Source organism: Kogia breviceps, chromosome 13 (assembly GCF_026419965.1).
Source record: "Kogia breviceps isolate mKogBre1 chromosome 13, mKogBre1 haplotype 1, whole genome shotgun sequence".
NCBI lineage: Eukaryota > Metazoa > Chordata > Mammalia > Artiodactyla > Physeteridae > Kogia > Kogia breviceps.
In genome coordinates, this window is record NC_081322.1 from 62659494 (window position 1) to 62681966 (window position 22473).

Here is a 22473-nt window from a genome sequence, read left to right on the forward strand (position 1 = left end):
AAAAGAAACCTGAGCCAACTAATTTATCCTCAGACTGCAACAGGATCTAATATACTCAGTGTGGAAAGCTAGAGATAAGATATTAAATATTTCACCATCAGATACTTCCGAGTCCTATAATAATTATAAATAGTAGCTGAAAAGCCTTTAGTATGGCATCTTATTTTCAAATTTAATGATTTTTCAGAATTGATTTTGAATGATGAACACTTAATATATATAGTCAGACTCTGTGAGTTTGACTGTAATTATCTGAGGGGAAACAATGACGTCCAAAAGGCTAAACCATACTTACTCTGAGGTTAGGAAACTAGTTATTGAAACGCCCTACCGAAATTCCACCTTCAGATCAGGTACTATTTCACTGGAACTATGCAGATTATTTGAAGATAGGAAAGGACTCTTAGAACAGCAAAGAAGAAATGAATTCTTTTCCAGAAAAGTTACCATTTGTTCTGAGTACACTATAACTTAGGTCAATTATGTGGGCATATTGTACCTAAAGTTTATTTTCCTTTGAATTTTGTAGCACATTGGAGTTGGTAAATCTTCATTACTCCCTTTTACTTTCAGTATTCTTTTCAGTTTAAAGATTTAAAACAACCACAAAAAGTGTCGGCTTCTATAGTTATTAGCTTTATGCTGGTTGAAAGACCAGGACTTTAAAAATAACATCAGCATGATTCTTTTCATGGTATCACTGGCCCAGCAAAAAGGAAGTCACAGAAATTTAACAGAACACCATAATCATCAAGCCCCTTTGTTGCTGCTCCAAAAATAATAAATAATAGTAACCACTGAGGTGTTCAGCCCAAACAAGTTTTGAGTATCTTCAGATTAGCTTTGCTTTCATACTTAAAAGTATGCTTAACAGAAATGGCTGAAAGTGATCACCAGTGATTATTGTAAAGATTCAAGAGAATTCCTTATCAATAATTTTAAGATTAAAATTATTTTTGTATTCTCTCTAAAGAACTTCACATGCCATATGTTTTCAGGCCCCTTTTAAGGTCCTCTTCGGGATTTAGATCTTACAGAGTAGAAATGGTGCCATTTCGCAGCGTGAGAGGGCGGGATGGGTGGGCAAATGCTGCCCTCTTCTGGCCATGGGCTGATCAAGTGGAAAGATGGAAAAAGCTTCAAACATGGTGGCAAGCATCATTTGAAAAACAACTCTTCCAATGTTTTTAACAGGAGTGTGATCAAGTTCACATAGATGATGTTTCCTCTGATGATAATGGGCAAGACTTAAGGTAAGCCATGCCTTTCAGTATGCTCTTTCCTACAGAAATTCAGCTGTGAAGTTTTGCACATGTAATTATTTCTTTTATTTCTTTTTAATGTATTTTGGGTGTTGCAGTACCTACAGTTTTGCAACTGATGGCTTCCATGCAGCTGCAAGTAGTGCAAACCTTTGTTTGCCAACAGGTGTAAGAGGAGGGGTTGACTGGATGAGGAAGTTGGCTTTTCGTTACAGAAGAGTAAAAGAATTATACAACACCTACAAGAACAATGTGGGAGGTATGTGTGGCTTTTACAATTTAATAAAAGTACTCCAGATAGAGGTACAATTTAAACTGTAGTTTCAAGTTTCATATTAGGGACTATCCTTCTCTAAGATAAATTACCAAGAGCTCATGCTGGACCAGAAATTTTAGTTTCTTAGAGTTAGTGGGGGAAAAAAAAATCTAACTGCAAAATAAAACGTGCAGCACTGTCAAAGGAATTGGGAATTCTTTGTGCCCAGATGTTTGGTCAAGATTAATTGCAGGGCAGAAATAGAGACACAGATGTAGAGAACAAACGTATGGACGGACACCAAGGGGGGAAAGTGGCGGTGGGGGGGATGAACTGGGAGATTGGGATTGACATGTATGCACTGATGTGTATAAAATGGATAACTAATAAGAACCTGCTGTATAAAAAAATAAATAAAATTAAATTTTTTAAAAACGATTAATAGCAGGACATTTATTTTACTCTTCCTTGGCTGGGACGCTCTCAATGAAAACCAGACAAAGGAACTGATACAGTCTGTGAAAAGAAGATCTGTCTAAAGACAAGAGCCCTAGTCAGTGAAGCAGAGTTATTAGCAATCATTACCTTTCTGGAATGCTATCAAAAATAAATGCAAACTGTGCTTTATGTCATTTTGAAGATTTCAACAAGTTAAATTTATCCTGTCAAAAACTGCATATTATCTGACAGTATATCTTTGCCATGTATAGTGTTAACTATATCATGGTTTTTATAAGTTCAAATACTCTGTAGGTAGTATCTAAACCATTTTATACTCATTCATATATTACAGGTGATATCAAAACCTGTGACATCAAAACTTAGATCTTGGATGTGCTTCTTGATATAATAAACCTTGATGGTCTTTATTATTAGGATCGATTTTAGGGCAACAAGGTCGTAGGAATAGTTATGAGGTCGCTTAAGATTCTTCTCTCAGGGCTTTTTGTCTGTTTCTATTTTTTAAAAAAGAGGGATGGTTGAGGAGTATAAACCAGAATCTAAAATTGAAATAAGACAGCTAAATATATATTTGTGTATACTATACATGTGTATATTTACAGATATGTCATAGAATACAATATAGTAAATAAAGTTTTCATCTATAAAGTATATACTACACCATACACATCTTAAGGTTGGCTGTGTGTCTGTTGGCCTTGTATCCCAGTGCCTAGCTAGCTTGAAGCACGTAATAGATGCTCAATAGATGTTCAGTAACTACAAGAGAACCAAAATATATAGAACCATAGACAGTAATAATGTTAGAACCAAAACAGAGCTTAGATATGGAAGATCTTTATTTCCAAATGAGAAATAGGCTCCTGCAGGCTACTAACCTGCCCATGCGTTTAGGCAGGCAACCTAGGTCTCCTAATTCACACTAACACTCTATACAAGACACTTCTGTAAAATCAAATAAATAGGTATTCTATTTAAAAGCAATTGAGGGTAATAACTTTATCTTTAAGATAAATATCCCTTTGGGAAATCTGAATTAACTTTTATCATTCAGGCGTGTCATTATTTCCCTCTTAAAGGGTATTATTAAAATTATTTTAAAATTAACAAAAGTACTAGTAAATAATCATATAGCTTAAAAAGTTTAAACAATGAGATATGAATTCATTTTTTGTGATATGTTGGCATCTCTTTATTGAAATAATAACAAATGAGGCTCAGTAGAAACTATAAATTTTGGTTTAAAAAGTTATCCACCGAGGACTCTCCTGGTGGCGCAGTGGTTAAGAATCCGCCTGCCAATGTAGGGGACACAGGTTTGAGCCCTGGTCTGGGAAGATCCCACATGCCGTGGAACAACTAAGCCCGTGTGCCACAACTACTGAGCCTACACTCTAGGGCCCGCAAGTCACAACTACTGAAGCCCGCATGCCACAACTACTGAAGCCCACATGCCACAACTACTGAAGCCCTCACTCCTAGATCCCATGATCCACAGCAAGAGAAGGCACCGCAATGAGAAGTCCGTGCACCGCAATAAAGAGTAGCCCCCGCTCTCCGAAACTAGAGAAAAGCCTGTGCACAGCAACGAAGACCCAACACAGCCAAAAATAAATAAATGTATATATTTATTTTTTAAAAGTTATCCACCTATAAATGAACTCTTAATATTCTGAAATATGATTTAACTAAGGAACTTTATTTTTTAATAGATTTACATGATCTTGTTTTCTCATGAAAGCAACAGCTTTTTCAATAAAATTAGTATGCCTACTTCTTTTCTTATCCTAACATCAATGTAGTTTTCAACCATCATCTATAGCTGTATCATAGGCTTCAGGATTTTAAACAAAATTCTTAATTCCTTTTTACAAATCAACGTATTTCTGACAGCTTTAGCACTAGTATTAGAAACAAATTCTAGAAAACTCTATAGCTATATGCGATAATGTCATTATTACTGTTTCCAAGTGGTAATGGTTGTGATTATTAAGAAACTAAACATTTTCAAACAACCAAAATATTTGAGGTTTGTATCCCTCGGCTGGTAGACCCCTACTTCTTCTCCAGACCTATCCTGTCAGTCTTCTGGAGTAGTTGTCAAAGCTCCTCAGGTGATTGGTATCCACTGTGCCAGATTCTAGGATCAGTGAGGGCAGAGACTGGGACCCACCCTTTCACTGTTATATCCCTAATTTTCAGCCCAGAATGTGATGTGTAGAAGTTGTTCAATAAATGTTTGTGGAATGAATGAATCAATGGATAATCAATTCTGAAATGGAAGATCAGTGTTGATATCAATCTCTCTCTTTTTGGTAGAGGTGGGAATAGAAATCATCTGGAGTAGACAGAAGGAAGACCAAACTAGGCAGCCCTGAAAAATGTTCATCTCTTGACTCTGCCCTACTTTTCTGTGTTGCAGGACTTCTTGGCCCCGCCAAGAGAGATGCATGGCTGCAGTTGAGGGCTGAGATTGAAGGTCTGACAGACTCTTGGCTAACAAATGCACTTAAATCTTTATCAATTATTAGTACTAGGTAAGCGGTATTGTTGCATTTCTATATTTATTGTATTGAAGATGTAGTTCTAATAGCATAGCATATATCAAAATGTTTTAATTCCCAGATTTGTTTTAGAGTTTGAAGGGACCTAAAATTCACTCTGTGTGTGTGTGTGTGTGTGTGTTTTGGGATGGAGGATGGAGGCTGCTGCTTCTCAGAATACCTGGGAGATCCATCCCTTTACCGTTCTCTCCTCATGACCCCCTGATAAACCCCATGGGAATGTCATTTGACTTTCAAATTTTAAAAGAGCACTCCGTTGGTGACAAAATACGGAAGACGATGGCAAAAAACACAATAATGTTTATACAATTAGTGCATGTTTTTAAGTCTTTTATACCATTATAGAGATTATATGTAATTTGAACACATCAAAAAAAAAAACAAGAGAAAGCTCCTGAAAAACTTGTAACCTTTGTGTTGTTTAGTTCAAACAGTGAAATGCTGACATGTTAGTGTAGATAACCTGTGTTCTATCCTATTCCTTAGTTTTATTTCTGTGTTGGATGAATAAATAAAATCATGCTTACCAAATGTGTGGGTAACATAAAATTCAGAGAAGAGCTAATATTTGAACTGATTGAATCAAGATACAGAGAAACCTTAGCAGGGTAAAAGGAGAGTCTAATCAGAACATGGAAGTAGGGCTTCCCTGGTGGCGCAGTGGTTGGGAGTCTGCCTGCCGATGCAGGGGACACGGGTTCGTGCCCCGGTCCGGGAAGATCCCACGTGCCGCGGAGCGGCTGGGCCCGTGAGCCATGGCCGCTGAGCCTGTGCGTCCGGAGCCTGTGCTCCGCAACGGGAGACGCCACAACAGTGAGAGGCCCGCGTATCACCAAAAAAAAAAAAAAAAAAAAAGAACATGGAAGTAAACGAGTGTGTCCCAAATCCCACACGTGGCTTTTAACTATGTGGCATGACAAGCCACTGCATTTATAGCAGAGTCTCTGGATGGAGAGGGGAGGGGGCAGTAGCTTCCTGGGTCAGGCTGGGGAAGCAGAACAGAGTACTTTGCTCAGTTCTGGGTACCTCATTCCAACAGGGGCTGTGACATATTTGTAGCATCTTGTGTCCAGCAAAGTGGCCAGAAGAGTTTAGGCTGTGGAAACAACATAAAAGGAACAGAGGGAGAAACCAAGGAGTTTAGTCTGAAGAAGAGCCGTGTGTGGAACAAGGTTACCAATTTCAACTACTGGAGATGTTGGGCTGGAAATAAATTACATTTCTCTCTGCATCTATGAAAGAGAGAGTTGGTCCCAATGAGTAGGAAGCCGGGGAAGGGAGGTTCTGGCTCCATGTGGGAAGAATTGTCTGACAATTAAAGCTGTTTTAAAATGGGACTTGCTGCCTTGTGAGCTCTGTGCGGTCACAGAGACATCGAGACCAAAGGGCAAGGAAGCTGGGATGTGAGGACAACAGCCCCTAAAATCGTGTGTAAAATGTAGAAGGTGCTTTCATTATTTTTTAAAGAGGTCTCCTAGATAGTTAAAAAACAAAGGGTATTACATTACATTGTTATATAGATTATCTATGTGTAGCCATTGTATATTATATATAGATTATTATTAAACACACAGGTATGTGATATAACTAACTAAATAAATAAATACGTGTATGACCAGGAAATGAAGGGGAAAAATAAATCATTATACACTGAAGTTTTAAGTACCATGAAAGTTGCCAAGTTATCCACATCTATTACCTTATTGGTAAATTTCACAAACTCTGTCAGAAAAGCAGATGTTTACACCAAACACTGCTGAATTATATATCAGAGCCTGTAGCAAAGTGTGTACCCTCTGACTCCAATTCCTCTTCTAGGAATGTAGTCAAAGGACATAATCATATGCATAGGAAAAATTTATATGTAAGGTAGCATTGTATATGATGCTGAGAAATCAAAACCATCTAAGTGACTAAGCTTAACTTTAAAAAATGGTGGTGCAGCCACAAGATAGAGTAGTTTGCATACATTATGTTTTGTTGGAGAGGGAGAATAATGGACAAATGACATATATAAATAGGCTCATGATAAAAACAAATGAGAAAAGTACAATGTAAGATTACACATACAGTATGATCCTAATGGGAAAACAATCTATATATGCAAACTGAAAATCTGAAAATAAATGCACAGAATGGGGACAGCAGTTATCATCTCTGGATGGTTAAATAATTGGTGCTTTTCATTTTCTTCTTTATATTTGTCTGCAGTTTACAAATGTCTATATATGCAATTTATAACTGTATGCAATGTTTGTAATTGAAAATTACAATGCATTATAAATTGCATATAAATATATGCAATGTTTGTAATTTATTTATTAGATTTCAAAACCACATCTATAAATTTAAAAAGCCTGTGCTATATTTTATTCCACCATGTTTTCATTCTGTAACACTCATCTATATATGACATTGAATAACATCTTATTGTGATGAAATATGATGTAGAACCTTGTGTCACAATACAGTAATGTGTTTATGTATTATTCTTAGTAGTCTGCCATTATTTGGGGAAGTTTTGTCTGATCATAGGCAAGTCACTTTCTAGCTCTTTATTTTTTTATTAGTAAAATTTAATATTGTATTCATGATACTTATTAAACTTCTACCTCTAGAAGTCTTTGTTTCTTTGTCCCATATAAATTGATAACCTCATCATTTGTATCTAGGAGTCAGTGCTCCTATTACAAAAATCAGGTGTCTATGGAGATAATTTAGAAATGAAAATGTTTTAAAAAGCTATCATTGTAAAGGTTTTATAATTGTTTTTAAATAAATTGTAGTCTTCTTTACGCATGATATGTCTAAAGAATATAAAGCATAATATGAAGAGTACTGGGGCCTAAGCATATACATACCTATGAGAATTTAGCCCTCAACTTGTCCTTCTAAGTTGCCCTTGAGACCAGTTTTCTGAAAATCAGTCTGCAGAATTCTAGAGAATATTGTATCGGCCCTTACAAATATGTATTAAAGGTCCATGATACAAAATATCTAGTAGAGAAAGGTGCATAGCTATATGCCTTCTGATTCCCAGTTTCAGGTGTGTGGTTTGAGCCCCTGCAGATTGGGACAGCTCAGTTTCCCTGTAATCCAGCAGGAAGGGCCACAGTCCATTCTTTTCCCTGACTCAGGCTAACAGTCTCCCCTCTCTTGGTGTTTCCTTTATCTCACCTTCACTGCTGCACTCTCACCCCCCATCCTGTCTACTGTGAAAGAAACAGATGTAAATTTCAGAGTGGGAGCTTCTCACTCTCAAAGGGTAAGGCTTTAGTAGATGGATTAAAACAAGGCCCATTAAATGCAGTTTGCCCTTGGTTGTTAGGAGGAGATTCAGGGACTCAACTCCTTCTGTTCTAAATAAGAATCCTCTCCATTTTTACTTCTTCAGGATGCACCATTTGTCAGTACCTTGACTGGGACTTTCTGGGTTGTTTCTTGCACAAAATCTAAAAACTCCTCTTACACATCCCATCACCTCCTCCCTTCCTGTGTCCTCTACTTTCCCAGGCTCTAAAAACTCTGGGACATGGAGTCCTATCACCTTAAAAAAGACCTTACCTGCCTCAAATAACAAAGTCCCTTGTGACTCTTTGTATATGTGAAAATTTTATGAAAACTGCTGATGTGCATACTTGTAAAACTCAGAGGTAAGCCATGCCCCCTTTAATAATCTTTCCACGATTGCAGCTTGCGGAGGTAGGTATCCTTCTGTGAGGTTCCACAGGGACCTGAGGAGATCTTGGTTATAGAACACATTTCTAATTTGCAGGAGTCTATTTACTTGTCTCCCTTCCTGTCTAGCTTGTGATCTGGGTAGGAGGGCAAACTTATTTTCCTTCACTTCCTTCATTTTGGGATGTATTTCTGGCATCTGGCATTGTGCCTACCAGGTGATAGACACCATAAACAACTGTTGAATATTGAAAGGGTAGGTTATCAGGGACTGTTCATTGTGGAATTGAAAGACAGCAGGATAATTTAAAATTTGTACTCTCAGAAGTTATCTAGTATTAGAAAACAAAAATGCCTGTTTCCTCCTCATCTTAGGAGTAACTGCGTAAATGTCTTGGTAACAACAACCCAGCTGATCCCAGCACTTGCGAAGGTTCTACTCTATAGTTTAGGAGGTGCTTTTCCCATTGAGAATATTTACAGTGCAACTAAAATAGGTAAGAAAATTATTTCTAACTCCGTGTGAAATATGTTCATATCTGTGTTTGGGGGGATTTTCTTAATGTGTGTCTCCACATGATTCTCTCTTTCGTCAATTTTGCTATAAGAATATCAAGCAAATTTGAATAGAGCTCAGATAACAAAGTCCCCTGCAACTCTTTGAGCATGTGCAAACTTTATGAAAACTGTTGCCTATGAAATTCTGAACTCAGTATCTGGATAGTTCTGACTTTTTATATATACATATACATTTATATTATATTTGTATTTCATTATGGCACATGTTATCTAACTAATATACAGTACCTTTAGCCATAGTGTTTAATATTTTACCTAATATGGTATATGGTATTACATCCTTGCATATGCAATAATCTAGATCTAAGATAAAAATACTGTTTTGGCATTATAAGGGAGTGTCAGTTGGGTTGAACTAGTAACCTTAATTCCAGGGGAAAAAAAATTCATGAATCAGAAAACATAATTGGAGCATTCATAACATATGAATGGCTGGAAGTCGACATTTCCAGAAACGTTCAGTAGCAATCAAAGAACTACAGCCTTGTTTATTTAGATCATAGCTATCTGTGGAGCCATCTTTAACTTTAAGTGCCTTTCACAGGCACTAAGACTCCTAATAAACTTTCAAAAACAAAAGCTCATCAACTTCTGCCATCTTGAAAGAGTTAAAAGAAAACAACTCATGTATTCTGTTGTCTGTCAAGGAAACCCTGGGGAAATAGACGGGTTGTACAATGTGCCCTGAAGGTCAACAAATTTAGGCTCTGGCAGCTTGACAAGAGTTCAGAATCCTAAAATCCCCTACCAGAAATAACCTGCCCTGGGCCTTGCAGAGTTCTGATATTGGCACAGGCAAAAAGAGCCCCCAGCTACAGCTGTTTCGGGAGTACAGTTAAAGAGAGCCAAGCTTTCATAAAGTAAATACCTCATTGTCCTAAGCACTGCAATTCAGAGCCTTGGTACCAATCCCATTCATTTTTTATATAAGTATATTTATGCTAGTAGGGCTAATACATCGAACCTGATTTTGCTTTTTGACAAATCAAGTAGTTTTACACAAGCATAAACATTTCTTCTAGTAAGGACAACATTCTTTCTTATTGGCCAAATTGTTCCTTATCTTTATTCTGAAAAAAAATCTTTTTTATTTTTCCCTTTAAGCTAGTATTTTTTGGAGTTCTGAACTATCAGAGTAAGAAAAAGTGCAAATGTAGCCATGACTGAATGAACATGCTGGGAATGAAATTCAGAGAATAATGCCAATGTTGTAAAAACAAAGAACATGTAAAAATTCTGTGGTGTTATTCCCATAGTGCGATCAGAGGATACTAGTGTCACCAGTGCTGTGGCCCAAGCAAACAGCACCCTTAGTACAATTAATCTGAGCAGACTAGCTCCCAGCCTCTTGAAGAAAGGAATTGTTTATCAAGATAAATCCGTATCTTAGTATTTCCTCTTTCGTTCTAGGTGAACCTTCAATTTTTCACAGTAATAACTACTTAAAACAAACTAGATAAAATGTAGAATTACACAAATAAATGTAAAAACTGAGAGTTGCTTGTAAAGTTGTTCCTATAGTCTTTTGATGGACTGAAAGATATAAAAAAGATATAAAAATTTTTTCCGATTAGATACTTAGCCCTACTGACTTTTTTTGGAGTATGAAATACATTCATTTAATAATCTGTCTTAAGTAAAGACTTAGGATATTCAACCATATTTGTTGATTTCATAAACCCAGAGTTTGCAAGCAAGTTTAAGTGATTGATGTTCAAGAGAAAGTAACTTAACACTTTATGAATCTTTAGGTTAATGAATGCAATGGCTGGAAGAATAAGCAGTGCATTGTTTTTCAGGCAAGGAAAGCTGTTTTGAGCGTATAGTGTCCAGATTTGGCACTAACATAACTTATGTTGTGATTGGAGATGGCCGAGATGAGGAGCATGCCGCTAACCAGGTAACTTCACTCTGAACTTTATCTTGTTTATCTTCCAGGAAAAGAAAGTTGCTTTGAACGAATAATGCAAAGGTTTGGCAGAAAAGTAGTATATGTTGTAATTGGGGATGGTGTAGAAGAAGAACAGGCAGCAAAAAAGGTAACCTGTTTCAAACAATGTTGGTGTGATACTTCTAATGCAAGCTTTTTTGTTTGCATTCCTGTAGTTTGGCCCAATGGCAGCTTGACAAATGATTTAAATTTATAGATGCAAAGCAGTAAGAGCATGAGAAGGTCAGTACTTACATTCAAATAAACCATTTGGAGTCTAGCATTTTTTTTGCCTGAAACTTCATAGGAAATGTAGGAACATTTAGTTACATTTATTTGTGTGTGTGCTTATGTGTGTGTGTGTGTGTGTGTGTGATACACACAGATATAAAAAAGATGGGGGAATAAAAACCATTTTTGAACGCATGAAGTTCAACAAGATTAAAGACGCTTAACGAGCTCCATAGAAAGCCATGTGAGTGGCTCAGTTCTTACCCTTTTCCCATCCATCTTCTACACCATATGGTCCTTGTGAGTGCCTAGTAGTAATTGTGCCCCATGATGATAAATCTGAGGGTAGCTTTAATAGATGAAGAAAAAAACTTACTAGAGAAGTTAATAAATGCTATTGGAGTGGGATATATTATTCAAATCCTTTGTGCCAACTTGTTAGAGAGACTTAGAGGCAATGTCCCCTACATCTTCTAGAAGAGTGTTATTTGTTTTGGTGAGTCATTGGTACTGGATTGAAGCCAAGCACCTGGCTTTGAATATATTCAGAAGATCTCATAGGTCCTAGGTATTTAAATCAGCCTTTTCATCTGGCCCATATTTCTGAAAAAGTCAAGGCAATTAAAAAACCATCAACTGGTTGGTCCAGCATCAAAAGGAGAATGATATCAAGATTGGCCCCAGATACCAGACTATCGGTCAACACAACATTGAGATCTACTGCTTCCTTCACTGATTGATAGCAAAATATCATCTAGCCAGGATTAAAGTGATATAATTTATAAAACAAAGCAAAATTATGAATAAGTATTGTTAAACAATGACATGTCAGTATATGTTGTTTACATAGAAAGAATATTGTCTTTATTATCCTGAGGAGATTTCAAATCATCATCTGATAAAGCCTTCACTAAACACTTGCATGTGCTGGAGTGTTTATCTGATGCCTGTCCCCCCTCACCTTCCCCCTGAAAAAAAACAACATAAACAGTTTCCTAGGAAAGTTTATAGTGATACTAGAAAGATAAAAGATATGATTTATGTTTGTGGTCAATTCAAATCAAGCAAAATGGAGAAAAAGAAGGAGCTTCCACTTTAGAAGGTTTGGTGACGCGTTGAAAGCCATACTTGAAATATTCCATGATTTTCCATAACATTAAGAGAGTTGTTTCAGACTCATCCTCCCACAGTGCCCCTCGGTCTTAATTAGCAGTGTCAGTGACCCAAGCTGACGATCACTTGAAATCCTTCCGGTTGCATGCAGTTGAAATATCTTCTGGAGTTTGTCAGTGTCCTGAGTCCTTGTTTCCATTTTTCATATTGACACCATAATTACACACAACAAAGAGCAGTCAGTGCAGCCACCATAGCAAGCATTTTACATGTCTTTTAGCCTATGTGAAATTCACACACATCTAGGTCAGGGCTAATAAAATTCACTTTTCCAAACCAGAAACAGTATATGCCTTTGAAAATTAAAACTTATAAAGTCAACCCCATTTATGCGTGGCATGAAAACTAGACTTGGTATAACAGTTGTTAACACCTTCGGCTTTAAACCCAAAACTTCAGGAGAAAAAGGCATGACTCCAAGTGGATAAGAACCTTGGTTAGAATGCTATTTCCAAATGGTTGTTTATGTAGGTACAGTTTTGGTGATGGTGAAGGCTTATAATTCTATTTTGAAACACAGGTGGTTGGTTTCTCTAGTATCCAGAATGCATGCTCTTCTTTGGATGTAGCTGTAATCGCATGTGCAAAAATATAAAGTACTATTTTGCTATTACAAATAGATCTGAGCTGAATTTTTTAAAAGTTACTTCTAGGTGAATTTTGTGCTTTAATTTCCCCCAAAAGCATAGTTTGTTTTGTAAATCTAAGAAGAAATTTCAAAGTTTACAACTGAACTCCCCTATAGAAATATATGATGTGAGCCATATTTGTAATTTTAAATTATTTGGAAGCTGTGTTTAAAAAAATTAAAAAGAGAGACAGGTAAAATTAGTTCTATTAATACACCAATATACTCAAAATATTATTGTCTAAACACCTAATAAGTATAAAAACTATTCATGTGATATTTACATTTTTGAAACAATTCTAAGTCTTCGAAATTCAGTGTATATTTTGAACTGGATTGCCACATTTTGAGTGCTCAATAGCCATATTGGGCAGTAAAAAACTATATAACAATAGTGATTATTATTTTAATTATTAATTTTTATAATAAAGTGTCTTTTCCATGTTACATATAATATATATATATTTCCATTTTACATGCAAATATATATTCTACAAGATGTGATCAGCCCAAACTTACAAATAAAACTTTGGTTTTGTTAATTGCTATGGTGCATTATTTCTTTTTTTCACTATTGTCCACAATGAAGTATTTTTAGACATTTTTTTCCTAATTACAACCCTTCATGAAATTTTAATACCACACATATAGCATTACTGGTATAGCTTTGGAGAGCCACAAACCATTGTAATATCTAAGAATTTTTTCCCCACAAAAACTCATTTTTGTCCCCTTAAGGGGGTGATATCTCCCCCTTGAGCATGCATGCTGGAGTGCTTTCCCTCAATCCCACACCAAGGAAATAAATCAGGCCAGCTCTGCTGGCTTAAATTATTACTTACCCCAGAGAAGTAAGAAACTTGATCATCCCCACATTTTTTTCTACCTTATATAGTTCAGCGTCAAATTATTTTTTAATGTAGAAAGGAATTCACCCTCTTCCTCTCAAATCAACAAAAAGCCTTGGATTTAGGAAGTTTATCATTTTTCCTGAGAGATGGACCTTAAGGAGTGATGTAGTAAGTAAAATTTGTTTTCCTCCAGCCACGTAGGATTTTGATGCTCAGCTTGCTTTCCCGGATGCTGATATTAGTAATGATACTTTCCAAAATAAATATTAAACTACTTAAGAAATCTCATTACTTTCTTTTATTATCATTAAAATCCAGTTCAGATCTATTTCTCTATTATTTTGACAATACCACATTGATGCTACCAAGCCTTCAAATATGATCATCCTTCCCTTAAACTCCCTCCCTTGAACTTGGGTGAACTACACTTCCTTGTGTGGACCGCTGCTTCACTGAGATAATAGTTATGATCTCTCTCCATCCCTTCCCCTTCTCTCTCCCATCCCTCCCTCTCTTAACCACACAGCACAATATGCCCTTTTGGAGGATATCAAGTCATTCAGACCTCTTGGCTCTACATCAAGCACTGGAATTAGAGTATTTGTAACTGTGTTCTCTAGCTGGAGATCCGTTTTTTTTGTTGTTGTTTTTTTTTTTTTTTTTTTTTTTTTTTTTTTTTTATATTTCAAGTACACTGAATTTTTATGTGTGATTCAATGCCTCTGGCTTTACACATATAAATTGTCTTAAAGGATGAAATCATATTTGGAATGAGAATTCCAGAATGAAGAATTCAGATTGCTGAATGGAATTAAACTTTAGTGCTACAGAAAGGAAGCTCTATGGTCTTATATTTACAACACTTTAATGGTTTAAAAAAAAATCTGTGGAGGTTGCTGGTACACACCGAATGAGTCCTAACTGGAAGTAACAGCTTTAGCAAAGAGCTCTCACCCTGGCAAAGCACCAACACAGGCTCCGTCTGACAAGGTTCAACAACATTCCTCAAAATGGGAGATCTTCTCAGCCCTGAGGTTTGAATCTGACTTTAGCCTACCTAGCCCAGAAAATCTGAATTGGAATGCACTCAGACTGTGTAAGGACAGTCCTATCTAGACCTGTAATTTGTGTAAATTATTGATGAAAGTAATTTACTGTGACTTTATTAGCAGCTGACTTTGAAAGTGGATGCAATTTTTCTTTCATTTGTCGGGGAGGGTAGTGGGAGGGAAAATGGGAATCTAATCATGTCTCTTTTTTAAGTTTGGCAAACAGAATGTTCATACTGATGTGTTGTGCCTTAAAGACAAGACAGCATTTGTGTGTTACAATGTAACTTTGGTTAAAATCTCTGTAGATAATTAAAAACAAAAACCTTTGTGATCATTCTTAAGATGACCAAATTTAAAATTCAAGCTATCAAAGCTTAATAATGCATCAGCAAGAAACTGAGCATTTGTTGCAATAAGAAAACAATAATAATAAAGGAAAGCTTGTGTTTTATTTGGGTTCTTAATAATTCCAATAATTGTATGAGGCAACTATTTGTGCATCCAACCAGAAGCAGAAGGTTTGGGAAAGACTGTGGGACCTTTACTTAGAAAGTGAAATGTATGTTGAAACCTCAAGTACCCTTTCTACAGTTTTACTGAAGAAAACTAAGAGCCATATTCATGATGACCTATACTATTTGGAGTTTGACTTGTTGATACGTCTAAGTTGTATAGAGGAAAATATTCTGATGAAAATCATAAGCAAATATCACCCAAACTTTCTTAGCATATGCATGAACATGGCTTAAAATTCACATTGGGTGAACAGGGCTTAAAATAAAGCTAAGTGCATTTATTCCCAATGCCATTGCAAAAATGAAGCGTCATGAGTAGTGGAAGGTGAATGCCCCAGATGGTTTCTAAGGAAAGAAGTGAATCAATGAAAATTTTACCTAGACTATCATCATAAAATAAATTAACAAGTGAGCCAGATCTTGGCAGCGTTACTGAAGTTACAACAGTGAAATAGTATCTGGTTCTCTGTCTTAACACATCCATCCAGTTTCTCTCCATTACAGACCTGCGTACCTTAGTTTCTGGCTGTACCATTACTGCACAATGGACTTCATTCATTGCAAGGAGAGCCTGTCATCGTTGTGTTTGCATGTTTTTTTTTTTTCTTGGTGTGTAGCCCATGTTAGGAACACGATACAGGTTCTCCTGTCATTTCATATGACATGATTTCCCTTGTGGAAATTTAAAACTTCAAGATCTAGGAGTGTTTTAATGGTGTTTACACCTGCAGTTCTGTGTTTAAAATGTCACAATGCGGAACTTGCCATCCAGCTACTAGGCAGTGCTCCTAACCAGAGGCTGGTCCATGATAATCCATCATCTGAGGCTTCGGTGGCTCCCAAAAGATTGGTGCTTTGTACACTGATCACAACATTTGCTATGGAAATGTGATTTTATTTTCCAGGCTATAAACCTGTATTTCTTTACTGTACACTAAGGCCATGTTTACATTGGGCAGAAAGAGATTGAGACCCTATTTGGCAGATTTTAAGATTGTGGTTTCATCACATGTAGACCTTAATCTTAATCTTTAAATTTTGTAGCTTTTGGCTACCTCTGCACCAAGTACTCTTGCAGACAGATTAAGGTTGGAATACTTAATAATAATAATAAATCTTACATTTCTATTGGCCTTTAGCTTGAAAATAGTAGTTTTAAAAAATTAAAGAGCTGCATTGATTATCAATACATAATTCTATTTTGTGCACTAAAACCTTAACTATTTATTACTGTGAACAAAACAAAATTATCTTTACTGTAGAGCCACGTTCTTTAAATGATAGAATTTTGGCATTACATCAAAATTTTTCACTCTTTTTTTCATATCAAACAGGCAAGGCTTCTTATGCTGCTAAACCTGCAGGTACAGAAAGGAATACCCCTTTACAGGGCAAAGAGAAGAGTCACTGATTACATCAGCAGTGCTATTTCTCACAGACCTCTTCGATGATGACGTGTTCCGAAGAGGCTGCCAGCCTAAAGCCTAAATGCTAGGTTGTTGGAGAACAGCTCGTCTGGCACCACCGTGGCACAGGCCAGTGAGCACACATCACAGTTTGTCCTGTGACTTTGAGCATGCTCAGGCTAGAACGCTTCTCTTCCCCCGCTTAGGAACCCAAGATCCTATTCCTTTCTGATCTTAAAAACAAAAGATAAACCAACAAACAAAAAAGCCCCTTTGGAAGTTTCCATGTTCTGTTGACATATAGGATATTGTGCCTTATTATAAACCAATTTGAAAATGTTTTGTCACGGACATGGGTTTTTGGTTCCTATATGTACCAACTTGTGATATCACTGGGACAGGTAACCACCTCGTGTTGCACCTGAAAGATAGCAAAACAGGTGGCCCAGCTACAATTGTGTCACAGACACGATTAAGTCATTACACCCTGCAAAGATTTGTAAATCAAATTCAGAGGCAAAAACATATTTTAGTATCATGCAATTTGTGCACAAAAAGTAGATAATAACACTCTAAAAATGTTTTTTCCCTTAGTCTCTGGTGAGCTAAGATTCAAAATAGTGTCAACAGCATGCTCTGTATGAAGGTTTTCTTGGGGTTTTTTTTTTTTAATGCACATTTGTTTATGACAAGTCTGCATCCTCAGTGAATATGGCATTTAGTATTTCTTTTAAAAACAAACAAGCATCTTGAGCCAAAGTTGCATTTTTGACTCCCAACTATGGTAGCATTATGGAAATCTAACAAAGTCAAGGGTTTCTGTTACGTATTAGTAAAGTATAGATTATTGGGGCCTACATAATTTAAAGAAATGTAAATTAATATTAAAAGCTTGTAAAAATATGTATATCTTTACTATTTCTCAATAAATACCTTTGGAAATGATTTCATTTTCTTCACCCTCCATGTCGTAGAGTTTCTGTTGTGTGTATTAAGCTTGATTCTAAGTAACGTGAAATTTGTATTTAGGCCTCTTGCTGTCTTCTTACCTTCCCTTGTTTGTGCCTAAATTGCATAGTTTGCAGTTAAGGCAAGCTGAGCTGCAACACAGTAAAATGTCACTAATTAAGACTAAAAGTGGGCTGATGTACTGAAAAAGATGTGAGTACATAGTTTTTTACATACAGGTAGTTACATTAAAGTATAATGCTTAATGTGGTCGCTAGTGACACTGACTACATTAGTGATAGATGTATCACTAGTGATAAAATAATACCATTTAGAATATTTAAAGCAAATTCCCTTTAGATGAATATGGGACATGGTTTATAAGTAGCTTCCAAGAGCGACAAAGGAATGTTTTTCTGAAACAGATACAACAGCTCCTTTATTATCTTGTGTATAGTATTGATTTACTTGCAAGTCTGTGGTTCAAATGCAAACCAAAGGGAAATTTCAGACCAACCTCTTTCACAACTTTTTAAAACATCACCCTCCAAATTGATGAGTAGGTCCTCATCTCTAAAACTGCACATGCTCATCCAACACTTCTGTCATTTCCCTGCTTTACTGTTGAATAATACTTAGTCCTTATACTTACAGTTATCCAACATGACACATATTTTATTTATTTATTTATTTATTTATTTATGGCTGCATTCGGTCTTCGTTGCTGCGCGCAGGCTTTTCTCTAGTTGCGACAAGCGGGATCTATTCTTTGCGGTGCGCGGGCTTTTCATTGCAGTGGCTTCTCTTGTTGCAGAGCACGGGCTCTGGAGCGCAGGCTCAGTAGCTGTGGCGCACGGGCTTAGTTGCTCCGCGGCATGTGGGATCTTCCCGGACCAGGAGTCGAACCCGTGTCCCCTGAAATGGCAGGTGGATTCTTAACCACTGTGCCACCAGGGAAGCCCTATTTATCTTTTGTATTAGATGACTCACCTACTAGAATGTATGCTCTGTGAAGGCAGGGATTTGTTTTGTTTTGTTTTGTTAACTTCTATATAACCAGTATCTAAGAAAGTGTCTGGCAGATAATAGGTACTCAAAAAACATTTGTTGAGTGAATGCATAAACCATAGGAAAACATCTATATGATCATGATTTGGAATTAAAGAAATTCAAAATGTTAGAGTTCGATTTTTAAAAAAAGAAGAAAAAGAAAACATATAGGTAAGTATAGATGGGATCAATGTAAATTTTTACAACTTAGCTGGAGTGTTTACGGACTTAATAATTCATGAAAATAAAGAGCAAGGATGGCCATAAGCAAAGGTGTATTTGGAAAAAAGTTATACATGAGCTGAAAAGTTATACATGAGGAAATAAATAAGTTCATAATGAATCAATGATTTCATGCTCTTCCTTTTACTCTTTTCTTTAAAAAAATAATATGCAACATCAGTAGATTTAGTTGATTTAAATTACTTAAAGCCACAAAATATTATGTAAAAATCAGATCTATGCAGGCTCTGTGGTTCATGATTCTGAATCCCAGAGACAAAAAAATGAAAGGAAGAGAAGTGTATGATTTTCCTTAGGTAGCAAAAGGTAACCATTGTTTAATATCTGTGCATGGTTTACATTTATTTATAAAAAAATCAGTTATTGGATGTAGTGATACATATATCCTCATTCATTGGTCACTTCTCAAAGGCCTCTCAAATCTAACCAGGCCAAAGTCAATTCTGGGGGTGCACTCTGGCCAAGAAAGATGTTTGCACACAGCAAAAGTAATTCCAAGCTCTGACTTTAAATGCCTGTCCCTCCTCCAGAGGATCTTCCAGGACTGTGTTAGCACAGAGTTTGAAAAATGTGCAGACATAATGTGCTAAGAAATCTCTGACAAAGCAGATATATACAAGCCAGATGCTCATTTTCCCTCCCCATGAAATACTTTTTGATTGGGGCTTGTGCAGACACTGTCTCTACAGCTAAAGGGCACTGTGTTGTCCTTTGTAGTCATGAAGTCTTGGAGTTTTGTGCCTGGGAGCTGCGATGATGATGTCAGTCTAGTTCTCTGGGGAGCCTTCCGGGAAATACAAAGAATTGAATGAGAGCATGTGTTGGAGGAGGTGGAAGAGCCATCAAATCAGTCTTCAGAGAACCACAGCTGGTAGGGCTGACCGTGAACTCAGCACACTCCTGGCCCTCGGTTCGGTGGCAGAGGGTGTGAAAAGCACCACGATGGGTAAGCACATGGTACGTGGCCAGTAACTTGCATATGCACCTGACCAGCCCGCAAAGGGAGAATTCCTGGACAAGATGATTTCCAAGCTGGAACTCCACTGGCAAAATGGAGAAGGCTGGGGAAAAGGGGATGGGAAGCACCCAGATAAAGTGGAAAATATATATATGAGACTGTAGGTAAGAGAGAGAAAAGTAGAATGATGTGGTCAAGGAACTGCAAATAATTCCTGTTTCTGAGGCACAGAGTAAAGATAGGAAATAGTAAGAAATGAGGCTGGAAAATAAACAAGGGCCAGGTCATGAAGTTTTCCAATACACCGTTAATCAATTTTGATTTTATCCTGGGATCAGTAGTATTCAATGAACCGTCTTAAAACAAAGGATTTATGCGTCCGGATTTATGCTCGATAACAGTTTCTCTGGCAACTCATTAGAGGTACGGGATCTAAGAGGATCCCAGAGAGTTACTGATCTATTCCTGAATTAGGTGATGGCCGTGAATATGGACAGAAGTACACAGACTCAAAAAGATGAAGATGCTAAGAAGAATAAGGACTTAGCAATCATTACTGCTTCGCAGGTAAATCCAGCCTGCCTTCTGTTTCTGGTTTGGGAAATTTGGAAGATGCAGTGCAGTTCACAGAGATCAGAAACACGAAAGAAGGAAAAAAGCTTCTGGTTGCTGTTTTTATTGCTTGTGGTGGTGCTTGTTATTGAAGGAAGATACTGAATCCAGTATTTGAAAGTGTTCTTTTGGAAGAATTGTTCTGTGTGAAGGTGAATTTGCAGCAACTTCCTGGCTGTTTGTTAAACACCCTACTGCATCATAACTGAGTTACTCTGAAAGCAGTCCAAAAATCTAAATAGTTTCATCCGATCATATCAGTTAGTCATTTAAGAAGCATTTAGCATTGTGCAAACTTGAGACAGCACAAGTGAAAGTTGGGAAAGATGGCGGTAATGTAGAATGTGTAGACACAATGCACACCAGGGAAAATTATTGGGGGTGACCAATTGATTTAACATGCTGCTCCCCATATCCTGCCTTACCCCAGTTTCCAGTAAAGATAAACCCTGTTTTACAACCCTGGAGAAATTCAAATGCCTCTGTGAAATTTTCGTCAGTAAATGACAGATGATTTAATCACTTATTCTTAGATGGATTCATGTATTCCCCCCAAATATGGCTTTCATTAGGATATATGTTTTGGTTGAATAAACTATTTCATGAGAGTGGGCAGTAATAATGTGTATGTGAACAGAAATTAAAATTCATGCCAAACACACACCTGCAAAACTATCCTATTTGGCTCATGAAATTACTTCTACGTCAGTTATGGGAACAGCAGGGGGTGGAGGTAGGGGAGACACTAGAAAGGGCTCTGAAAAAAAAAAAAGTGGTCTAACACATCATTTTTTAAATTTGCATTTAGAGTTTTACAAATGACAAGTGCATTTTCCAAGTTTTTAGGACCCACCCCTCTTCTCAATAAAATCTACTACCACATACTATTACCCCCTTCAGCAATATGCATTGTTACAAGGCTTGGCTCAAGAATTGGTTTCTAAGAATAGACAAGGGAACATTTTCTATCTGTCTGTACAGAGTGTGAATATTCATTCATGCTCCTCCTCTCTGTGTGAAGCCTTTATTGTTGTTGTAGTTTTACTCGTCTGACCTCAGCAGTGTCAGCTGGGTGGAGACAGTGGGTACCACTGAAGTGAGGTGAGCAATGGAAACGTCTTGCTGTCTTGCTTTGATTTAATTTGGAGTCAGCTCTGAAGGGAGAGAGCGTGCCAGAGGAGGAAGAGGAAGGAAACTAACATTTGGAGACATATGATGAGCCAGGTGCTTACCCTATGTGACCTCATTTAATGATCACATCCCTGAGAGCTGGTATTATTAGTCCTATTGTATAGTTTAGGTGACTTCCGGAGGTCACATGACTGGTAGGTAGCACAAATAGAATTGGAAAGTAGGTCTATCAGGTGGACCATCTAGGCTGCAGAGTTATGCTCCTTGCACTGTATCTGGCTGTCCAACAATTGTAATTGAATTGATCAGAACTTGTAGAATTATGACCTGAGAAAAAGTGCAATCAAGAGCAGGTGAGGGCTTCCCTGGGGGCGCAGTGGTTGAGAATCCGCCTGCCGATGCAGGGGACACGGGTTCGTGCCCCGCTCCGGGAAGATCCCACATGCCGCGGAGCGGCTGGGCCCGTGAGCCATGGCCGCTGCGCCTGCGCGTCCGGAGCCTGTGCTCCGCAACGAGAGAGGCCGCAACAGTGAGAGGCCCATGTACCGCCAAAAAAAGAAGCATGTGAGATTGCAGGCAATGGAGTTAACTGTAACTCTTATTTCCCCACATGGGTATAAAGGCCATCCAAGTAACATCCTATGTTGCCTATGTGACAAATGGCTCTTGTGCTATAAAAATGTTACTTTTGCAGATAAATGGTAAAAGAACCCTTAGCTGATGATTTGACTTAGTGATCACAATTATATCCAGTTCTATATGGAAACCCAAGAGATGACTATCCAATGAAAACTGCTGAGTTGATTGACATTTAGTTAAAAGCACATTTTCCAATGTCCCCTTTTCAAAATGCCTTTTTTGAATGTAACACATACACCAACAGCTTTTAGCACAACTGACTTACAGGCTCCCTGACCTGAGGCATGACCTTACGGAGGGCTCTG

The 22473-nt window shown here is 37.3% G+C and overlaps 1 protein-coding gene across 36 annotated transcripts in view; it reads left to right on the forward strand.

Annotated features, from left to right (window-relative positions):
- Positions 1–17532, forward strand: part of EYA4 (EYA transcriptional coactivator and phosphatase 4) — a 297153-nt gene extending 279621 nt beyond the window's left edge. For 20 of the 36 annotated variants that reach the window (XM_067010811.1, XM_067010830.1, XM_067010833.1 and 17 more), the window contains 6 exons: positions 1195–1253; positions 1361–1521; positions 4403–4517; positions 8598–8719; positions 10740–10840; positions 14141–14360. In XM_067010811.1, the coding sequence (XP_066866912.1) occupies positions 1195–1253; positions 1361–1521; positions 4403–4517; positions 8598–8719; positions 10740–10840; positions 14141–14221 (639 nt within the window). In that variant the 3' untranslated portion in view covers positions 14222–14360. The other 16 variants (XM_067010812.1, XM_067010814.1, XM_067010820.1 and 13 more) reach the window with 8 other exon arrangements.
- The last annotated feature ends 4941 nt before the right edge of the window (positions 17533–22473 follow it).